At 46.1% G+C, this 17043-nt stretch overlaps 1 protein-coding gene across 4 annotated transcripts in view; it reads right to left on the bottom strand.

Moving 5' to 3' along the window:
* The window catches only part of MAP7D1 (MAP7 domain containing 1), a 78492-nt gene extending 75945 nt beyond the window's left edge, over positions 1 to 2547 (bottom strand). For all 4 annotated transcript variants that reach the window (XR_014027397.1, XM_081335192.1, XM_081335193.1 and 1 more), the window contains exon 1: positions 2453 to 2547. Coding sequence is in view for 3 of the 4 variants with exons in the window: in XM_081335192.1 (XP_081191318.1) it covers positions 2453 to 2516 (64 nt within the window). In the remaining variant the exon portion in view is untranslated. The remainder of the gene's footprint in view (positions 1 to 2452) is intronic.
* Between the last annotated feature and the right edge of the window lie 14496 nt (positions 2548 to 17043).

Genomic DNA, 17043 nt, shown 5'->3' with positions numbered 1-17043 from the left:
GAAGAACTAACCAACACCCCCAAATAAATCCAATGTAGACCCACTTGAGCTGGCTGGCTTCCAGGCATGTTGTAGGGGACTCAGAAGCTGTACTCCCTCGTCTTCTTAACCCATCAGCCTGGAGAAACCTTGGCACCACTCGATGGAAATTAAGGGGGTTATAGTCAGAACAGGAAGGAGATGCATTGAGGAGGCTGCTGTGGATTATGGGTCTTTTGCCACTCACTCCCTGGTCACAACAGTCAAGGTCAGGCATCCAGTGGTTAACTAACCCAAAGGAACAAACCTTGCCTTAACAACCATCATTACCCCAATGAGAGGAAATATGTCATGTCATTTGCACAGTGACATCATGAACACAGATGACATCGTCTGACTTCTCATAAACGGCAACCATTCCCTCTATAGATGGGATGAATAATTTGAGGAGAGGAAACGCTAGTCGAACCATTCGGTGTTTGCAGAACGTTATGCACAGCGTATTGTTATGCGCATAATAAATTGATCTATGACCTAACTGAATGAGCCAGGTCTACGCAACGTACTGTATCAAGCCACACCAAAACTGCCCAAGGCTGAAATTAAACTCTGCACATTGCACACACTAGATTTGCAACTGACCTAATTAAGAGTGTTGTGTGGATACATCCTGCCCTTCTTTTTTTTCATTATTTGAAACCCAATCCAATTTCTCTTATTTTAATTCCTTCTTTTTCTTCAAACAACCGTGAGTTTCACCCCAACTTATGTACTTGAGGAGGCAATGTCATGGACGAGCCCCTGTTAAAACTCAAGAAAGCAGGGGCCAATTTCGAGAGCCCCATCTTTCTGGAGGAATGCAGAAGTGGCTTCTTCGAAACAAACGGCAAAACTAGCCTAGAGAATCCTAAGATTCAAATGACCAGCCTATCTTGAAGGAACACTCAAGACAAAGAGTGCCCCACCCAACATTCCCTAAATGGGATTTTTCAAAGTTATCTCATGCCCCGAAATCATGCCTGGTGATTTTAGCAACGGGGGTTGTGGGAGATTTCCCCACATGGAGAAAAAAGCATTGAGCAACATTGAGCAAGTGACCCTATACCCATCTTATACACCTATATCGAGCATATTTAGGAAAGAGAAGAAAAAGATTGCCTACAATTCTGACTGATCGGAGTCCTACTATCATCCTGGTGGTGCCAGACTACAAATAGGCCAGCTTGAAGATGGGCGGACTTCAACTCCTAGAATTCCCCAGCCAGCCTTGCTGGCTGGGGAATTCTGGGAGTTGAAGTCCACCCATCTTCAAGCTGCCAAGGTGGAGAAACACAATATTTTTTGGAGAACCAGGCCAAGAATCAGGATTTGTAGAAGCAAAGCTCATAATAAGAGACAGGCCCAGCGGGTCAGAGGGAGTGGTGGGGAGGGGAGAAGAGACACATTGCTTAGGTGGTGGATTAAGAGAGCCTTCATCCATCCGTGAAGAGGTGGCCTCAACTTTCTTTGCCCTTTGTGCAGCAGGGAAACTGGACTGCAGGCAGGCCTCAACACCCCCCCTCCCCTCTCCTCCCTTCCCCTCCCTCCCCTTCTTCCCAGGAAGGCCAAGCCCACCCCTTTTTGCAGACCCCATTCAAGACCAGGCCCAGCCTCAGCAGACCGTGGGGGCAGCAACTGTCCCCATGAGGGGAGGGAGGGAGGGGCTCTCCCCCCACCCTCCCAAGGTCAGAAAGAAAGCAGGCAGGTGGTCTTTCCTTCAGTCCCCAAGCAGCTGTCGGGAAGATGCCACTTCTGGGTTGGGGGAGGAAGTGGGATGGTTATTTATAAACCCCCCAATCCAGGGCAGGCTGCATGGCTCCCTCCCCCCTCCCCTTTCTCCATGCTGGGTCTGGGATCCTGGAAAGGAGTTGGTGGGGGGGGGTTGTGATGGTGGGGGCTGCTTTATCCGTGGCCTTCCTAGAAAATGGCCTAAGGGAGGGGGAGCTGTCCCAGCTCCAAGAATCACCAAAGGCAGTTTAAAAAATAATAATCGGGGTCCACGTCCTTCTTCCCACCCGTGTGCCTCAGTTTCCCCCCACATACACACACACACACACACACACACACACACACGCGCGCCCCACCGCCGGTCCCGCAAAGAAATCTGCGTTCTCCCCCTCCCCATCGCGCCCCTCCCTTGCAAGCAGCGGCAGACGGTCCGTTCGCAAGGGGAGGGGGCGGCCCAAGGTCCCACACGCGGACCCCCCACCCTCTTCTGCGCCCGTGCCCGAGCAGATCCAGACAACATCTTTCTCTCTCTCTCCCCCCCCGCCACCCTCATCCCCTCCCTCTCTTCCTCCCCCTCCCTCAAATCTTCCTCCCCCCCGCCCTCCTCATCCCCTCCCTCTCTTCCTCCCCCTCCCTCAAATCGTTTGCAAACAGCAGCATCTTCTCCCCACCGGGAGGGACTTCGTCGCCCTAGCAAACGTTTTACCTCCGCGATCGCCGGGCTGTTGCTCCCCGCCGGGGGCCTCGGGCTGTTCGGCGCTCTGCTCCATCCTGGATCGTGGGTGGGACGGAAGGGGGGTGGGGTGGGGGAGGAAGAGGAAGAGGAAGGGGGCGGATAAGGCTAGGGGGGCTGGCCTCGCGTCTCCCCCTCGATCGCTCGCCCGGCTCTCCTTGGAGGCTGTCCTTCGGCGATCCTCTCGCTTTCTGAGCCGGGACTGGAATCAAATCAGGGACGATCTTTTTTTTTTTCTCGAATGGGGGGGGGCGCGGAGGAGGGGGAGGGAGGCGGGAAGGGGAGGAGGAGGAGGAGGAGGAGGAGGAGGAAGCCCTTGCAAAGAATTCAGACAATCCTCCAGCCGCGCTCTTCCTCTTTTTTCCTCGCGGGCGGGCGGGCGGCTTTGGGCGCAGAGCAGGAAACGGAGGACTTGGCCGAAAGCGAGGGAGGCGGTGGGCGGGCGGCAAAGCACAAAGCCGGGAATATTAGGGAGGGATTCCCCAACACACACACACACACACGCACACACACACACACACACACGCACACACACACACACACACGCACACGCACACACACACACACACACACTTCGGGGAGAGAAAAAAATCCTTTGTACAGTATCTTTCCCCCCCCCTCCCTTTTCCCACCATCCAATATTGCTGGATCGGGAAGTAAGGGGGAGAAAAGGGTGGGGGGTGTCCCTAACCCAGGCGGCTGGAAGATAGATAGATAGATAGATAGATAGATAGATAGATAGATAGATAGATAGATAGATAGATAGATAGATAGATAGATAGATAGATAGATAGATAGATAGATAGATAGATAGATAGATAGATAGATAGATATAGGTATAGATATATAGAGATAGAGATAGAGATAGAGATATATTTAAAAGAAAAAGAAAGGGGGGGCAGCATAAACCCAGCCCCGCTCCACTAGCAGCTGATTCTGCAAAATGACCAGAGCGAGAATCTCAACTCTTGTACATCCTCCGTCTGGCCCAGGGGTAGGCAACCTCGGCTCTTTTATGACTCATGGACTTCAACTCCCAGAATTCCTGAGCCAGCTTGGCTGGCTCAGGAATTCTGGGACTTGAAGTCCATGAGTCATAAAAGAGCCGAGCTTGCCTACCCCTGGTCTGGCCTCTGAAACTGGGCGCTACCAATGCCGGGCAGCAGAAGCGGCGGGGGGGGGAGGGAAAGCCCTGGTTCCCTTAACTAACCGCTAGGAATCGCGGACCTTTGGGGGTTATCGACCCACACCCGCTTCCGACAAGTTGCCAGTGAAGGTCCGGAAAGAAGGAGGGAAAGCTCGCTCGGGCTCGCCACGCGGCACCCCCCCCCCCTGGGTCGCCGCCGCCGCCGCCGCCTCTTGGTCGCGCCCGGGAGCGTGTTGAGACCGTGTTGGGAAAGTTCAGATTGGATTCCTCGCCCAGCAGCTGAAAGGCTGACTCATTTCGCAAGGGGGGGGGGAGGAGGGCCGGGATGAGGTGGGAGAGGGGGGGATTTCCAAGGCTAGACGAAGGAAGTGGCGATCTGCTTTGCAAGGATGGGGGGGGCGGGGAGAGGAGCGAAGGCATCCAGGATTTAAGGCAGGGGGTCTTCAAACTTGGCCCTTTTATGACTTGTGGACTTCAACTCCCAGAAGTCCTCAGCCAGCATGCCTGGCTGAGGACTTCTGGGAGTTGAAGTCCACAAGTCATAAAAGGGCCAAGTTTGAAGACCCCCTGATTTTTAAGGTATATTCATCAAGCCCAGGCAGAAAGTCTCTTGGTCTCCAGAGCTACAGGTGATCTGGCGTTGGCAGTGCTTTTTTAGTAAAAGAAAAAGGTGCCGCAACTCACACGTCATACAACCCGCCTTGCCTACCCTACAAGGTTCCATCCAAAAAAGGTGCCGGAACTCCGTTCTGAGCATTCTATGAGAAAAAAAGCCCTGGGCGTTGGAATGGTATAGTTCTCGAGCTGGACTAGAAGACCTCCAAGGTCCCTTCCAGCTTCTATTCCATTCTATTCTGTTCCTTATTCTATTCTATTCTATTCTATTCTATTCTATTCTATTCTATTCTATTCTATTCTATTCTATTCTATTCTATTCTATTCTATTCTATTCTATTCTATTCTATTCTATTCTATTCTATTCTATTCCATTCCATTCCATTCTATTCTGTTCCTTATTCTATTCTATTCTATTCTATTCTATTCTATTCTATTCTATTCTATTCTATTCTATTCTATTCTATTCTATTCTATTCTATTCTATTCTATTCTATTCTATTCTATTCGCTATGCTATGCTATGCTATGCTAAAGGGATGCATGCGGTGGCTCAGTGGGTTAGGATGCTGAGCTTGTCGATCAGAAGGTCGGCAGTTTGGCAGGTCGAATCCCGAGTGCCGCGTAACAGAGTGAGCGCCTGTTACCCGTCCCAGCTTCTGCCAACCTAGCAGTTCGAAAGCACGTAAAAATGCAAGTAGAAAAATAGGGACCACTACGGTGGGAAGGTAACAGCGTTCCGTGCGCCTTTGGCGTCTAGTCATGCCGGCCACATGACCACGGAGACGTCCTCGGACAAGCGGTGGCTCTTCGGCTTTGAAACGGAGATGAGCACCGGCCCCTAGAGTCGGAAACGACTAGCACGCATGTGCGGGGGAACCTTTACCTTTTATAACCCTTAATATTGTATCCCAAATTAATTGGGTGAGCCTCATCTGGATTTCTGACTTCCAGTGCTTATATAAAATATTATAGATTTGTGCTTTTTATCACATTAATCTCTTCCAGCATTTTAATTCAGTCCTTCCTTTTTCTCATGCTCCTAACTGTTCCAAAATAAAAATCAAGTGCGTGACACAACAATATGCAGTTTTCCAGACCATTGCAAAGGGGTTACTCATTCTTTTCACAGTCCTAAAATGCTTCCATATTTTATCCTGAGAAGCACCATTTACCCACCATTGCCTACTGACTGAATGTTATAACTGGCTTGATCAACAAAGGTTCATCAGCAAGAGAAACCTGTCTGGGGATGATGGATTTTGTTTATATCTCTGAGGGGCCCCAGAGGCTTGTATATGATTTTAACTAGGTATTATGGAAGATAAAAGTTCACTCTATCAATAAAAAGTATGGCTGCTCCAAATCAGGCAGTATCTGGTCACACCTTTTCAAATAAACAAATTTGATTCAACTTTTGTGAGCTATCAGACGCTGTCTGATTCTTCTATAGCAGGGCTTTTCAACCAATGGTACAGGTACCACCTGTGGTACACTGGCACCTGGCAGGTGGTACGTGACCATCCAAGAAAAGTGATAGCAGGGGAGGGGAACGAGCTGAACCGGTGGCAGCACCGCACAAGCCTAAGCAAGAGATGGCTGGAGCTAGGCGACTGGTGGTACTCAGATGTTGCCATATCCTAAAATTGGTACAGTGGGTGAAAAGGTTGAAAAGCCCTGTTCTATAGCAGGGGTCTTCAAACTTGGCCCTTTTATGACTTGTGGAGTTCAACTCCCAGAATTCCTCAGCCAGTGTGCCTGGCTGAGGAATTCTGGCAGTTGAAGTCTACAAGTCATAAAAGGGCCAAGTTCGAACACTCCTGTTCTATAGCTTCAATACTCTTCAGTGGCTGACCATCCTTGTCTGGACTAAAAGCTAAGTAGGGTGAGATTTGGCTGACAGCCAAGACTATACATTAGCCCGATGTTTCTCACTCTGAACAACTTTAAGATGTGTGGACTTCAACTCCCAGAATACCCCCAGCCAGACCTGGGCAAGATGTAAAAATAACAGCTGAGGAAGACAATGGGTAACCATCTTTACTGTATATTGTTGCTAGGAAAACAACACAGAAGTATCTATGAAGCCTACAGCTTCGCATCTGAGCTACTAAGATCCGGATGACCATTAGATGGTCACAGGGATCCACATTTGGGCTGCTAAGCTCCAGATGACCCCTAGATAGCTACAGAAATCTCTTCTTGGTTGCTACCTATTAATCATCTGGATTTTTGCAGCTCAGGTCAAGCTTGACTCAAAGGCGATCTTATCTTCTTATAGAATAAATGGGGATTTTAACTCCTCTGGGGATTATGGAACAGATCAGGTGGGACACTTAATGTTCTCCAGATATTTTACACTGTCCTGCTGTTCATCCAGTATGGCCATCCATCCTTCTCTCTAATTCACAATGATGGGTTTGGAATAACATAAAAATAAAGATGTTGCCGCATCTACACTACATTGAATATCTGAAGAGCATTTCTCAAGGACCCCCTCCTCCAATCCCATTCTTGTGCATCTTAATGACCTTGTCATTCTTCCTGACTTCTGAAAGTTCTTTGGAGCTCCTTAGAGTACGGGTCATCAGGGTGGAGCTCAAAGCAGTCTCCGGGGAGTAAAAAGAGAGCTTCAAAGGATGGGGTGGTCAATCTGTCCATGGTCGTGTATAACCTGACTCAACATGGCAGAATTCCTGAGCACATTTTCTTTGGTTGCATGAGAAACAGAAGGTATATTTGAGGAAAGAGAGCTTTAGTGCAGAAAGCTTGCTTGAAACCATAAGCCAACCCATGTAGAAGATCAGCAGGTTGAGCCTGAGGGCGAGGTCAAATGCGTCATCAGTTTGGAGTCACTGTGCTCAACGGGAGACACAAGTCCAGCCATCTGTGAATTCTGTTGATCCTTATCTAGTGCCAACTTGGATAGACCATTAGTAGATCAGATTCTTGTGCATAAATAGCATGTAATAAACTTTTAGCACTTTGAGCTCAGCTCCTGTTCCTGATTATTTCTGCCTTACAACCAGTATGTTAATGGTGAGAGCCAGTGGGGGTTATAATCCAACCCACATGGAAAACAAGTCTGGTATTTCAATTTATTCCATTCCTTTTTCACCTTCAAGATAATATTTTTGATATTTTTGGCCTGGAGTTCAGCAGCTGGACAGGAAGTTGTGCCAACAATGTCTAGGGTAAAACACCGATGGGTATCTTTTGAAAACCCTAGAGCAGTGGAATATCCTATCAGGGTCAGAAGAAGGCTAGGAAATGGGACATTTCCTGTATATTTTATGATTATCTATGAGGGTTTACATTTCGTGCACAACAATGGAAACCATTAGGAACGGAAAGATAAGAATAAAATGGATTATGCTGGAGGAGGTTAAGTCCCAAATCCAGCTCCAAGTCATTCTAAGTGGGGAGCAGGGCTGCTAGCAGAAGCAGTAACAAAATCTCTGCAATAGGATTACAAGGCCCATACCTCCAACAAAGGAGCTGGGATGAGTGGGGGTGAGTCAAGAGTATTATCTGCCACAGTCAAAGCCAAGAAAGAGGAAATTAAATACTAGATGTTAATTAGAAAAATGATGTTCTTAAAACTTAAATATGCTTTTTTAATTAGAGGGGGAGGGAGAGGAAGGGAGGGAGGGGGGCAGGCATTTTTAAAGTGCTCCATCTATATTACTCAGATTATTTTGATTGCATCCCATCAACAGTGATGATGGTTTTGGCCCGTGGAGCAGACGTTGTTCCCTGACTGACTCACATGCCCTCAAGGCCTTGTACATTTTACTTCTCCTCCATGAAGTCCTGCTGTTGAAAGTGTTCCAATATCCTTGTAAAATCAGTACTATTATTTTCATTTTTTCAATAGAGACCAGAAGTTGAGAAAACAGGAGATTGTAGAAGGCCCATCTACAGCAAGAGCCTTCGGATTGAGGATATTTCTGCTTTTAACTAATTCTTTTTTTAAACTAAAATCCTTCAGTCCGCCCATAGAACGCAATGCAGAATAATGCACGAGTTCAGAATCAGGTTGGAAATGGTGGTTCGGGTTGGGAATATCTATTTTTAAAACAAATTTATACACAAGGCACTAGGGATCAGTGATATAGTTATTTAGCTAAAGTGGTAGGATACAGTCAAGAGTCCCAGAAGGGAGGGGCTGTTTCCCAGAGGGCAAAGAGACAGCTGAGCTTGGGATGTCTGGTGGGTAGAAAGAGAACAAGGTCGGATTCTCCCTAGCAATTCAAGAGTATGTCTATAGTTATAACAAATAATTGCTTTAGTCTGGCAAGATTCTGTTTGTAGGTGAATAATAAAGGAACTACTTAGAAGTAATTCCACGTATCATTCCTGGTTCTTTGGACCTGAAAACCAGTGTTTCTCCACCTCAGCAACTTTAAAAAGCATGGATTTCAGCTCCCAGAATCCCCCAGTCAGCATGGGCAACTTCTTTTTTTTGATATCACAGGACAGAGTGGAGGCTATTCTGTGTGAAGTGTGCATGAGGGATGTCACATTTTAGATCAACGTTTCTCAACCTTGGCATGGTGGCAGGGGAAATCTGGGAGTTGAAACTGACACATCTTAAACACTGCTGAGGTTGAGAAAAACTAATCTCGTTGTTCAAAGCCCCCCACTTAGTAGTCATTTTCTAGAGCTCTTCAACTCCCAGAATTCTCCCACCCTTAACTTTCTAGATTGTTTTGGTCACCACGATATAAAAAAAGATGTTGAGAGTGCTGAGTAGAGCAATAAAGATGATCAGGGGACAGGAGGCTAAAACATAGGAAGAACAGTTGCAGGAATCGAGTATGTCTGGTTTAATATAGTGAAGGATTAAGGGTGACATGATAGCAGTGTTCCAAAATTTCAGGGGCTGTCACAAAGAAGAGGGAGTCGAGCTATTCTCCAAAGGACAAGAAGCAATGGATGAAAACTAATCAAGGAGAGAAGCAAGCAAGAACTAAGGAGAAATTTCCTGACAGAACAATTAATCAGTGGTGTTATGTATTGGGCTTGTGGTGTTATACCATGTGCATTGCTGGAACAGCTAACGGCTCTCCAGCAACCCAGACAGGCCGTCTCCGGTCCAGCAATTGGTGAGCCCCTGGCGGCAAGAGTGGGTTCAAACCTATTGGCTGCCGCCTAGGGGCTAGACTATATATATTGTGGCCGGTTGCGGTCCAAGTTCCAGTACAATTCTAGCAAGAATAAAGCATGTGTCATCTTGTACTCAGCCTCGGGTCTTCCTTCCTGCACCCAAGAGCCCACGACATACTAAGTGGAACAACTTGCCTCCAGAAGTTGTGGGTGCTCCAACACTGGAGGTTTTTAATAAGAGATTGGACAACCATTTGTCTGAAATGGTATAGGGTCTCCTGCCTTAGCAGGGGGTTGGGCTAGATGACCTCCAAGGTCCCTTCCCACTCTGTTTTTGTGTTATTCTGTTGTTATTCTGATTAGTGTTTTTTCTGAACCACCCTATACCCCCTAGCTTGGCTGGCTGAAGAATTCTGGGAATTGAAGTCCACACTTCTTACGGAGGTTGAGAAATATTGTAATGGAATGGTGAATTTGGAAAAGGAGGGGAAAAAAAGCAATTAGCAAAGAAATCTAGCCATTGGGTTCCGTTCACTGCTGTGAGTCAGCAGCCTTTCTTGGCTAACTGAAACCCACAGAAGATCTGCCAAAAGAGAAGACATCTTTCCTGCTCATTCCTGTCTGCTGGTGTCACAAAAGAGGAATCTTTCATCGTGCTTAATTCCAAAGGCAGATGTTCCCCAAAGGCACCCGCCAGTTTTTGGGTGTCTAAAGCTTTGTTCTGTAAAAGTGGGGGAGGCAAATACTGACTCAGGAAAAATGCACGGTTGGTCATGGGCAAGCTAGAACTTCAAAAAGGGATTCAACCATTTACCACAGAGACAATGCCATGTTTACCTGGCCTTTGTCACATTGCCAGTATTACTCATCTGTTTTATCCCTGTGTCTTTCAAAAACGAAGCAATAATCCCAGAATGAGCAGCTGAAAATTTTCCTGGCAACTTCCCTGCTGCCAAACGAATAAAAGCAATGTTCTCTCAGAAAGGAAAATTGGTCATCCTCAGTAGAGTTTTGGAGGTTCTGAAAGCCGTTGGTCTACATTGCAGCCCCTAGATCGGGCTTTTCACACCTGGCAATTTTAAGCTGGGTGGACTTCGACTCCCAGAATTCCCCAGCCAGCTAGATTGAAAATTTTGTTTTAAAGCAACTTCCTATCAATCCTATCAATCAAATTCTATCGCCAAGATAGAATTTCTGCCTATTCTACTGCAGTTACCAGACAGAATGGAGATGGCACTTTGACAAAGCAGCTTGCCCTGATCTTGCCAAGGGTAAAAAACATTGCCCTAGGCCAGGGGTAGGCAACCTTGCCTCTTTTATGACTCGTGGACTTCAACTCCCAGAATTCCTGAGCCAGCACAGCTCAGCTTGGAAACCTCTCCCTTTCCCCTCAGCATGGCTGGCTCAGGAATTCTGGGAGTTGAAGTCCACGAGTCATAAAAGAGCCAAGGTTGCCTAACCCTGCCCTAGGCAAACCAGAAGTCTTTCCAGTCAGCACCCACTGTTGATTATTACGGATGGGTGGGGATGCCTCTTGATGAGTCACTCACTTAGCATCTGCTACTCTAGAGTTAGACTTTTGCTAACAGTCACCAGCCCAATCAGTGACACACAAACACACACACACACACATAGAGTGAGGGGGCTGATTTCTTCACAAGCTGTGCCCTGTGCCCCCTTCACAAACCCCATGGAGTTCCTCTCTAGGTCCTGCTGAAGTCAGGGGATAAAGCTTGTGAGATACAGCCATTTGATTCCCATGAAGCTGACTTAAACAGAGTCTTCTACTTATAAACTTTTGAGTTACAAACCTTCACCAATAGAAACAAAACACAGCTCCATCCCAGAAGGTCCTGGAAGGCAGGAGAAGGTGGGAAAATGTTAATTTACGGCACAGCAGATACGTATGCTTGGCAGTACTGTCACACATTGGAAGGCTGAGCGTGCGCCATTTTGGATGCTACCGTGTCCTGTCCATTCATGGTGTTTAGTTTGCAGTATTCTTCTTTTGTGTATGGACCATGAATTACAGCATGTCTGGAATTAAGTGTAAGAGTGTAGTGTGCAAGTTCTTTTACATGTACTCGGTTGGACTTACGGACAGAAAGGACTTATAAATAGATTCTTGGAATGTAATCTGTTCGTAAGTAGAGGAGTGTTTGCATCAGCAAAACAGCTGGTTACTGAATGGGGCCTCCATTCAGTGGAGGTGGGGCTGAATTTTACACTGGCCCGCTCGAATCTCCTGCTTGAAATGGACCCACAGACCTTCCTTCCTTGCTGAGACCACTGCCTTGAAACACAGCACTTTCAGGCGAGCCCTAGCCTACCACATGCTTCTGGAATTGGGTTTCATTTCAGACCTGCTGCACTGCCCACAACATTTTTCCTGTGCTGAGTCAGGCTGGGAGACAGGCCTGGATAGAGTTTCATAGGCAACATTTGCTCCAAGTGAAGACAGTAGAGAAGTCTAAGTGGATGGCATGATCAGGACAAGGTGCCATTTCAGAGTGCCACCTCCATTGCTGTAGAATAGGCAGAAATTCAACAAGTGCATACAGTTTATTGATATGATAGGAAATTGCTTTAAAATAGCCCTTCTCAATCTTGACCACTTTAAAGCGGGTGGACTTCAACTCCCAGAATTCCCCAGGCAACAAACTGACTGGTGCATTCTGGGAGTTGAAATACACCCATCTTAAAGTGGTCAAAATTAAGAAACACTGCTTTAGACTAGTCTTTCCCCATCTTGGCACCCTTCCATTCAAATCTCCATCCATGAAATCACCATTTGAAGGCTAACTTAGACCTCCTAGCTCAATATTGGCCACCCCAGCCTTGTTTAAACTGCTGCCTTTCAGATTTTTAGGGTCTCTAGGTTCCAGAACCTCCCATCAATCAAAATCTAATACACCTGGAGTGGGTCAGGTAGAGAAGTCTGACCTTTACCTGGCAAATGGAATGCTTATTCAAGAAACGCGGTTGGGGCCGGCAGTAAAATGATGCTGTGTGGGGAGACGGGGTTCAAAATTCCCCTGATTGCTGATCCCTGCCATAGCCAGGTTTTTTGTGACCCCTGAGCTATTATAGGTAGTCCTCAAATTACAATTTGTTTAGTTTGAAATTACAACAGCACTGAAAAAAGTGACATGACCTTTTTTTCACATGACCATTGCAGCTTCTCCGTGGTCACGTGATCAAAATTTGGACACTTGGAAATTGCAGTGTATTTACAATGGCTGCAATGTCCTGGGGTCACGTGATCCCCTTTGTGACTGTCTGACAAGCAAAGTCAATGAGGCAGCCAGATTTACTTAACCACTGCATGACTAACTTAAACTGCAGTGTTTGACTTAATAACTATGGCAAGAAAGGTCGTAATATGGGTCAAGATTCACCTAAAAACTGTCTTGCTTAACAACAGAAGTTGGGGGCTCTGTTGTGGTCATAACCCGAGGACTATCCGTATTGAGATTTTCCCATCCTATGTTCTCACCTCGAGACCACTACTTTCAAACCTCAGGGTTCTTCTAAGTCCTTTTGGGCTAGATAAGCAATGACATTCCCAACCTGATCATCAACTGTGGAGAACCCGCACATCATACCGCATTGCATTTGAAAATGGGGCTACCTGGCTTTCACAAACCAACCTCATCACTAGGCTGAGTTGTAGAGGAATCTTCCCCATCACTGTAAAACCTGGAAGAATATCATGAGATAGAATCTTACCTTCCTCCCCCACCCCCCATTTTAAGCATCCGTTTTCAAGGCCGACTTTGCCTGGCCCCCAGACGTTGGAAAAGACAGCAAAGCAGCCCGCCTCTCGCGTGCTGCTCCAGGGTCTGATCATAATTATGTCATAGATTTTTCCATAGATCCAATCAGATCAGCTGCTTCTGAGATTGCAGTGGGCTGTAATTCATTCTGCAGAAGAGCCACTGATTGATTTTTCCAGTCATTATATGCATCTGCGGGCTGGCTCTGTTGCAACTTACCTCTCTTAATGCATCGTCAATCAGAGTTTGGCATGGTCTCCCTTCCTTCCTTCATTCTTTGACCTCCATCAAGCCACAAAAGAAGCTGGATGCACATCTGGGCAATAAAGATGCTGTTGAAAGCTGATGCCAGCAGTATGTCAACTTTGTCATCCTTTGGAGGAAAGCTGTGCAGCATTTGCAACTCAACTCTTCAGAGTGCATGGGGGAAAAGTAGCACCTCCTTGCAGCTGGACCCATGCCAATTCTTTAAAGGCTGCAGGTTTATGGTTTGCTATGCTCCAAAGCTGCTTTTCGGAACCAAATCTGAAGCCCAGAATGGTTCTACTTCAGTTTTGTTGGGGCCACAAATTCCAGAATTCTCAGGAGCAATATCCACCCATCTGGAAAACATCAGATTGATCATGGATGATCTAGAAACAAATCTAAAAAAACTGGCATGCTAAGTCGTAATATGGATAGTTTGTTGTTGACAGTGCATGGCAGGGTATAAACCATGCTTTATGGCTTCGTATGTGTGCCTACTAAGTTATGTGTCTTATTTAACCAATTAGATCAAGTATATAATGCTTTGTCATGGTATGTAAATTCAGACTCTTTCATTCTACTCTTAAAGTCACTGTACAATAAAGCAAGAGCACTAGAATATTGAATAACAACTAAGAAGGTCTTGGAAAAGATATTCAAGTGCCATAATGTGTTTATACCTATGAAGTTCAGAATTGTGCAAGCTGTGGTATCACCTGTGATACTCTATGGAAGCAAAGGTTGGAGTTTAAAGAATCAGGAAAGATTATTGATGCTTTAAACTTTGGTGTTGCAGAATATTCCTGAGAATATTGTGGACGACCAAACAAATGGATCATCAAACAAATCAATCCAGAGTTCTCACTTGAGACACCAATGGCCAGGTTCAAATTATCCTACTTCAGATACATTATGCAATGACCCAACTTTCTGGAAAAGGCTCTGATGCTGGGAAAGGTGGAAGGAAAGAGAAGATGACATCAGCAAGAAGGATGGACCCAATTACGGCAGCGACGGGTGCACTGTTAGAAGAGCTGAAGGACTAGGTTAGGAACAAATTGTTATGGAGAAATCCTACCAATGTGGTAAGTAAGAGTCAACAATGACTTGATGGGATGTAAATCAATCAATTAATCAAATTTCTGGTAGTTTCATCTCCACTCTGAATACAGAAGACAACTGGATGAGCAGACGTGCTGTCTCCAAATGTCATCAGGATCTACACCAGTCTTTTTCGACCTTCGCAACTTGAATATGGGTGGACATCAACCCTCAGAAATCCCCAGCCAGTATGCCAATGTTGAGTAACACCGGTCTACACTACGGCGTCCCTCTTGCACACCTCACATAAGAATTGCCTCCACCCTTTCCTGTAATGTCAAAGAAAAGGAGCAGCCTCTAGCCATGATCTTTTATTTGCCACGTGAAAACCCATTCTGAGGTCCACCTCATTTCTGTAGAAACGTTGCAAGTAGAAACTTGCCTCTCTCTAATTGCAGTCATTTTTCTGACTGTCACCCTAATTCTTGGTTCATCTGTCTTCCCTGTTGTGTAACATCGTATCATCATCCCCTTTCCCTGCCAGAGGAAGATCCAGTTACTCCCCAGGCTGTTATCGTGCTTGCTCCCCGATCCTCACACACCTGAGGGAAGACTCAGCATCCACCATTCTGGAACTCCTCTCTTACCTTCGTACTGAATCACAGGGAAACCACCGTGCACCCCACCGCCCCCACTGCTGGGTGCCGCCCCCTGATTCAGAAGCAGTCTTAATAAAAGTGATGTTTCCCCAAAAGCCTCTTGTGGACTGTGGAGTCTAACTTCAAAAGCAAAACATGAACAAGAAAAGGAACCCTTGAAAGATGAAGAAGACTGTGATGTCCTTGGTGCTCTGTGAGTGTGGCAGTTTTCTTGGAGACGTTTCTTTACCACACTAGGTAACATCATCAGTGCCAAAAGGGAGTAGGGTTTGTTCTTATTTTTATATACTAATGGCCTGGCCTGCCCGTGTTGGTGGGAGTGGTCTTGGTAGTTCCTTGGTTAGTTTGTTGTTTACTGCTAGCTTGTTCGTCTGCATTGGTAGTTCCTTGATTAGGGTATTGTTTACTTGGTCTAGTGCAGGGGTAGGCAACCTCGGCTCTTTTATGACTCATGGACTTCAACTCCCAGAATTCCTGAGCCAGCTATGCTACCAATGCAGACGAACAAGCTAGCAGTAAAGCTAACTATGCTGGCTCAGGAATTCTGGGAGTTGAAGTCCATGAGTCATAAAAGCGCCGAGGTTGCCTACCCCTGGTCTAGTGTTAATCTTAAGTGTTAATCTCTGCTCATGTGGGTGCTGATTGCTGGTGACGAGGCTTTTTTGTTTCCTTTTGGTCTTTCTGACTGTCTCTTTTGAGAGTTTTGTAGGTTTTATTTATTTCAAAGACACAAGGAAATACAACCTTTATTTGTCCTTCCTTTGGCTTGCAAATGGGCAAATTTCCTCCCGAGTCCACTCCTGCTTGCTCCACATGGTGCAACCTCCCCCACGAAAAGGCTTGTCCATTCCAAATCTGGAGGCATTTAGGCCTCAGTGAGGTTTACGTTTTAGGGTACATGATGGTGTCTCCATCACATTTATCTACAAGAAGCAACTGACAAGCTTGTTGAGAAATTGGTAACTGTGAAGTCTTTTGTCCTCCCTGGCCTTGGCTATTTTGTTTGCAGACATCTCATCACCCAACTAGGCAACATCATCCATACCAGGATGGTGTTAGTTAGGCTGTGAAATGCCTTCAAGGAACCAACCAAAGTCTGAATCTGAAGGTGAATCAGGAGTGGATGCTTGAGCAAACAGCTATCGCCACTGGTGATGGATTATTTTACAAGACAGCCTAGGACTTGGGCGCCCCCAAAAAGAATATTTCTCCACTGTTATAAGGTAAGTAGAGCTGGACCTAGTTAGCATTAGAACTCCCAGAGCTGTGAAGTAGATGGGGAAGTCAAAACAACCTCTTGAAAGGATCCACTTGCCAGGAAAACAACCCTGATGAATCACAAGAAGGAAAATGTTACTTCATCATCCACCATTGATGTGCATTTACAGCGGTAAGATGGATGGAGGAACAAGGCACCACCTTCTGGCCATGTAGTGACATTGCAGGGATACTTCAGAACAGAAGAAAAATTGATTGGGGTCCATTTATAGAACTTCCCTAGAATTTCTGGGTAAAAGTATTAGTGCAAAAGTAGCCCTGTCCAAGAGGAATGTTTTGTAAGTACAGAAGAGGCAAGACAGGGACCAGTATGGGCTTTGTTGTTGTTATCACAATATCAACATAGAATGTTTCTGGAATGATGGTCTTTGAAGGGAAAGGAAGAGACCTTCACTTGTGTAGTTTCCAAGAAGATACTGAGAAAACGTGGAGGCAAAGCAGGCTGATTTGGGTTGGATCAAGTCTCCAAGTTGGCATCGTTCATCATGATTTTATTTAATTTCACAACATATAGACAGAGTTAACCATAGTTTCAACTGAGGGGTCCTGGGTCCTCTCTGAGCCTGCTTGTTTTCTTGCAAACGTTTCATTACCCTAACTAGGTAACATCATCAGTGCTAGTCAATAGTTTCAATTGGGAAAATATGACCACCCTAGACCAAGCCAAGTCCAAAAACATCAGGGAATTTCCAGA

Source organism: Vipera berus (genome assembly GCF_964194415.1).
Source record: "Vipera berus genome assembly, chromosome: 9".
In the NCBI taxonomy this organism is placed as follows: Eukaryota; Metazoa; Chordata; class Lepidosauria; order Squamata; family Viperidae; genus Vipera; species Vipera berus.
Note: the sequence above shows the minus strand (reverse complement) of the source record. Positions and strands in the feature narration are given on the sequence as shown.